General features: G+C 36.4%; 1 protein-coding gene across 2 annotated transcripts in view; it reads right to left on the bottom strand.

Annotated features, from left to right (window-relative positions):
* Nucleotides 1-914: 914 nt before the first annotated feature.
* KITLG (KIT ligand) overlaps nucleotides 915-6000 on the bottom strand; it is a 55851-nt gene continuing 50765 nt past the window's right edge. For both annotated transcript variants that reach the window (XM_057423846.1, XM_057423836.1), the window contains 4 exons: nucleotides 5163-5272; nucleotides 4599-4675; nucleotides 3312-3395; nucleotides 915-2076 (listed from right to left, as the gene is read on the bottom strand). In XM_057423846.1, the coding sequence (XP_057279829.1) occupies nucleotides 3356-3395; nucleotides 4599-4675; nucleotides 5163-5272 (227 nt within the window). In that variant the 3' untranslated portion in view covers nucleotides 915-2076; nucleotides 3312-3355. The remainder of the gene's footprint in view (nucleotides 2077-3311; nucleotides 3396-4598; nucleotides 4676-5162; nucleotides 5273-6000) is intronic.

The raw sequence follows: 6000 nt of genomic DNA, 5'->3' as shown, positions 1-6000 counted from the left end.
AGGGTCTTGTGAGTAAAGAACTACACAATGTCAAATGAGACTCAGCTGTAGATGGAGAATTCTGTTTGATTTTTGCAGAACTAAAATTTCAAATGCACTTGCTTTTTAGAAGTGACGATAAACCCTGATTATTTTCTTATTAAGTGGTGAGTGCTCCAGCAACTTCTGAATAAAAATGAAGGCCTAATTCTCATGCTAAGCTTCTTTTGATTGAGTCCAAGTTCCTTCCATGATGCAACCTCTAAAGCTCTGTTAATATTAATAGAACTATGTTAATTTGTACCAGCTGAGCAGGACATGAGGACCCTTTTCTGACACACAGGAAGTGCAAACAGGCCTCCGTATAAATAAAAAATAGTTTCACATGATCAAATCCTTGTCAGTGTATTCATGAGAAGTTTTGACATTGATCTCAGTAGGGTCAAAATTCCACGCAGAGTGGCTACATACATACATACATACATATACATAAGCTCTGTCATCAAACATAGTGAGATTTTGAGTTTTTTTCTTTTTGGGGAAGTATGAAAGATGAATCAGTTTTACCAATAATACACACACACATGCACGCACACACACAAATATATTATATGCATGTCATATCCTTTTTATGCATGGTTCTCAGAAAATTCAGCAGATGATTAAAATTTTCACAAAGAATCTTAACAAAAGTAAGTAACTTTATGCTTAAAGAGAACTCCAACTTTAAGTGAAATATTAAAATGATAGTGGTTTTTTTAAGTTTTCAAGTTACTTAAACTAAACCTCTTGCTGACCTTGTCAGTTTGACAACAGTCAGCAGTTTATCATTTCAAGTCAGCCATCTTTACCTTCTGAAGTACAACCCCCTAACATATAAATAATTCATACCCATTATCTGTAAAGAATCAAGATGAAAAGATGCACAACTACACTTGTAACATTTAGCATGGCATTTTTTGGATTTACTTGAAAATGCATGTCTGTACATGAGTCTTGTGTAGATTCCATGGATGCTATAACAGCAAAAGATGCAGAAGACAAGTGGGAAATAAAGACTTTCTCTTCTGTTTTGGGAGAGTTAACTTTAAGAGTGGAGAATGACAGGATATTAAAGCTTACTAAACACTTAAACCACAATGCAAACATTAATTACAGCTGATGTAAGTAAAAGCTAAATACACTCAGAATCTTTCAGATTTTCTATGCTATACATTTAAAGACAAGGTACAAATGGCATGCATCTTCAGCATTTAAAATGCATTTCATAGGTTTTTCTTTATTCTGATGTTTGAACGCAATTCAGACTCTTTCCCTTCCACTGGCATGGCTGGAAATTTCACCAGTGTTCACATACCCAGCAATGTGGGTAATGCTTTGAAGCTCCATTAGGTACATTCACCTCCTGCTTACTTCATCCTCATCCAGTACTTGCTTCTCCTAAACAGAGACCACCAAGGCTGATGAGTTCTTGAGGCTTTCTGGGGTGAGCAACTAGCCACCTGGCACCCAACAGAGACCACATGTTGCTGTATACATTACTTTTGCCAGGCAAAAAACACTCCTTATAAGTAAAAGGCTAGAACACAGGTCCATTGCATGACTTTGCTTTCAAGTTTTATATACAACATTGAAGAGTATGTTATCTGTATCCATTTCTGTTTTCTCTTGGTTCAGAAAACTCCATCTGAAGACACGAAGGTAAGGTAGAGGACACAGAAATTAAATTAAGGATGCAAAAGTATTTATGACTTTCAATGATTACACACAGTTGGAGGCATTTGAAAGATGCTTTTTGTTCAGGATATGTACTTTGTTTGCCAGAGTCAGCTGCAAGTTTCAATGCAATTACAAATCCCCAAATGCCAAACAAGGTAGATGTTCACATAGACACAGTCCTGCTAATTGCACACTCTTCTTGTCGTCAATTCAGTGTTGGTTTCACAGTAACAAACACAAATTGCCCTGATTTCTATAGCATGTCTATGGAGTCATGGGCAGCAACAACAGATGCAGACTCAGTCTGTCACTCCAGAAGGAATACGAATGTGCTTAAAGATGCTTCATTTATGAAGCAAACATGGAACTGTTACCTGCCTGAAGAGAAAAACAAAAATTATAATTTTGCTGCTTAGTTTCTCTGTCTGCATTGCTAAACAGCAGAGCTTTTCACAGACATACAGCATAGACATTTTTTCTTGTAATTTTGGAAACAGACAAATTCAACAACTCTTCCATAGATATCCCTTTATTTTGAAGAAATAATTATCGTTATAAGATGTACTTTCTTGGTCCAACAACACACTTGCCTGCAAAAGCTCCTTGATGTCATCTATGGTGATGAAACAACTCTCATTGTTTTACAGAACTGTGTTTGTGCATTTTGGTTATCTGGCAATCTCTGGCAGCAGACTTCCCTTTGAAGTCATCTGGAGAAGCCAATACCAAACTGAGTTTACATCTTTGGAAAAATCAGACAACTTGTGCAGTTCAGTGATGACTGCCCTTCTCAGAGAGCAGATGTTAGAACAAAACAGTTAAGGAGATTGAAAATTTCTGAAGTTGTAACTAACTTGATCACAACAAACACTGAAATACATTTGAGAGTGACCGCTACAGGATGACCTGCAAAACTTGGATTGCTTGTTATACTCTTACACTGCTCTTTCTGCTCATAATGTTAAATGAAGCATCCAGCACTGCCTGAATCTTCCAGGCCCTTGCCAGAGATGGATGGATTAAGTACAGCACAACTCCTGTGGTAAGAAGCCTCTTGCCAGAGACATGCACCATTCTGCACAGGACCAGCTGGGACTGAGAAAGCTCACTTGCCTTTGCTGCTAACTCTTACACACTAAAGCAAGAATGACGTATCTGATAAGGCTACAGAGTCTGCACACTGTGCTGAATAAACAACAATTAACAGATGCTCAACTTTACTTGGTCTGTTCTCCTGCACTTATCTGCTAGTTTAATGATTTTGGTTTTTAGATTACGCTATTTTGAAGCAGCTGTAGGACAACAGCGGAAGATTTATCTGTATCAGCTTTCGCACCAAGAAGGAGAAGCAGAAGCTGATCTTCATTTGAGAATTCTGGCATATTTCATTTTGTAACATTTTCAGGTTAAAAGTCAAACGCCTAAATTAATGATATAAGATTAATTGTATTTGCTGTTAAGGACCTTAAGCATAAAGAAAGCCTACTGATAACAAGTTGTTGGTTTTTTGTTTGTTTTTTTTTTTTTTTCCAAAATGGACTTTGAATTACTTTATATTTCAGCAGTTAAAAGTTATTAAGCCTATGGTAAGACTCTCAATCATAACAACTTACCAGTACACAAAACAGTAACAGTGTTGAGGGAGAAAAACCAACAGCTACACTTGTAGATGTTCCTTTTCTTTTTGCTGCAACACACTGAAAGAAAAAGATACTTCATTACTACAGTGCTAGTGTTTCAAGAAAATAGAATGGAAGGGTTTATCAACAAGTTACAATAAAAATGAAACCAAAGTTTAGCATGAGGATGAAGTACAGGATGAGTTATTAGTAGTAACTAATATACTTGATGAATACAAAGTCTTCCATTCTAAGTACTGCACACGAAGCAAATTTGTATTAAGAATGTATTATGCTAGAAAGTTTAAACACAGAAGATTTCCACTCCTGTGACCAAACTGCTAGATCAGAACCTTGTCTATTTCTGCCTTCAACAGTGGACAGCACCAGGCATTTCACACAGCCTGAGGAGCCTACAGGATGTGTCCTTCTGCCATCTGCATCACATCTGTCCCTTAATCCCTCATAGTTAAAATTTTACCAAACACCCTGAAATACAAGGTTAAGTAATGCTCTCAAAATGCTTTAGTGTGAACTACTCTAACTTAAAATATCCCTAAGTCCTTTTCGAATTTCCCTGACTTCTTTGCCCAAGTCATGTCCAAGCAACTTTGAACGTCTTCAAGCGTTATTCCTAAGTTATATTTGATTGACTGAGTTACACAGGATTATTTTTTCTCATTAAAAATCAGGTAATGCAGTTTTTAAGTACGAATAGAGCCATAAATCATTTCAGTATGATCTTGGAAAGTTATCAGGCTTTGAATGAGTTCTCATTAACATTAAAAAAAAACCCTGGAAAACATAGATGCTTATATACATATACCCTTGGGAAAGGAAAAAAAAAAGTGAGATAATGCAAAAAATGTTCCTGTGAAAAATGTTTAGAAGGTTATAGGAGCACAGCCAGGAAGACGATGTTTTCTAATTTGTTACATAACGTGAACCTTTACACCACACACCAAATAACACAATTTCTTTTGTTGCTTCCTATATAGGTCTCAGCCTTCCTTTCTCACAGTGGGAGTAAGGACAGATAAAGTAAAGGTAATGTCTCTTTAGTAACATTTTGTATGCAGAAATCTCCTCCATATCAATTTTTATGTTTAAACTAAAACCTCCTTTAAAGGACACATCCTCAGCACATATTTTGCTTCTACAGCAAGACCTTGCATATGATGTTTTTTGTGTTTGTCTTAGAGCTGGAGAGAAACCTTCAGAAAGTTTATCTTTGCGATAAACTTACATTTGTATATACGAATATAAAGTGAAACAACATACCTTATCTCATTTTCCTCTTGACAATCATGACACTGCGTAGTTTCACCACTTTCTGGTCTGGATTTGGGATGTGTTTTCTAGGAAGAAGATGCATGAAATATAAATGTTCTAAAGCTTTCCTTATAACTCCCTAAGAAAATATTGTGTTTCAGTTTGCTTCAAATTCTCAATATCAATCATCTTGCAAAATGTACGCCAAATCTTGTCCTCTAATACACATCTGCTGCTGGTATAATTTTACCATCAAAGCCTTTGTATTGTAAGCAGAGGCACAAGGGGAAAAAGCAAAAGAATCCTCTTCTCAAGATGCAATAGGAGAACTGGGAAATTAGGGAAATCCTGTGGTTTTAGTTTCCAGTTGGACAGCTATCATGCTGATTAGACAGGATTTGCACTTTGGTGGTGGTATTCAAGAATCTGACAACAGATTTCCATTTGCACATCACACAGTTCAGTGAAAATCAAGAGATGTCTCTGGCTTTCAAACGCAGAAGTTCTTCCTGCCTGACTATAGCTATGAAATGTAGTATCACTATGTAAGCAATTAAATGAAATATTTCTTACCTTCCAGTATATGACTCCCAAAATAAACCCCATAAGAAGAGACAGCAATGATGTCAGTGCTATGCTGATCCCTTGCAGACTGGAGCTGCTAATGAAGCCAAGTGCCTTCTCTGTAATTACATTAGGAAAGACATATTTATAGCAGAAAATCTTCAGGGCAACACTATTAGCAAGAGCACTTTTATTCACCACCTACATAAGATCTTAAATAGTAGAACAGATACTTCAAGGTGCTATGTACACAAGGTGCACTTCATACAAAGTCTCAGAGGGAATTTTTGACCACAAAGACACTTCTCCCATTTTGAAACAGCTGTGTCGAACAGTTCCAGCACTAATTCTCTTCCTGGGCTTTTTGTCTGTTTTTGGTTTGTTTTTTTTTTTTTTTTTTTTTTTTGGTTTGCTTGTTTTTCTTTTCTCTCTTTCCTGCACTTCGAAGTTTTGGGTTTATCAATTTTTTAAAGGTTTTACTCAGTAACACAAACTAATTCTTTGGAAGAGCACATATCTTTGTGCATTTGCTTAAGTTCCATAAGGCACTGAGTGCAGATAGACATTCTGCCTTGCTGCTAATAGATTACCAACACGAGGGCTCTAGAGAGAGGTTAGTTTAACAAAATAAGCCTGATTTCACTTCTAATGTCTGTCTGGAAAGGTTTTGATGACTTCAGTAAGATCAAGAGCTTGTATCTTGAAATCTAGCTGTGTTATTTTGTTGTAAACATTTCTTGATAGCTTTTTACATTTTATACAGAAGAGCTCCAATCCTAGTCTTTTATGTCCACAAGTAATTCCTGTCACACGCTGAGACTAGAATGTGGCCATCCAGTTGTTTAAT

Source organism: Pezoporus wallicus, unplaced genomic scaffold, assembly GCF_028554395.1.
Source record: "Pezoporus wallicus isolate ANWC-B61680 ecotype Strahan unplaced genomic scaffold, APGP_CSIRO_Pwel_v1 contig_7722, whole genome shotgun sequence".
In the NCBI taxonomy this organism is placed as follows: Eukaryota; Metazoa; Chordata; class Aves; order Psittaciformes; family Psittacidae; genus Pezoporus; species Pezoporus wallicus.
This window is presented reverse-complemented; position numbering and strand designations above follow the sequence as displayed.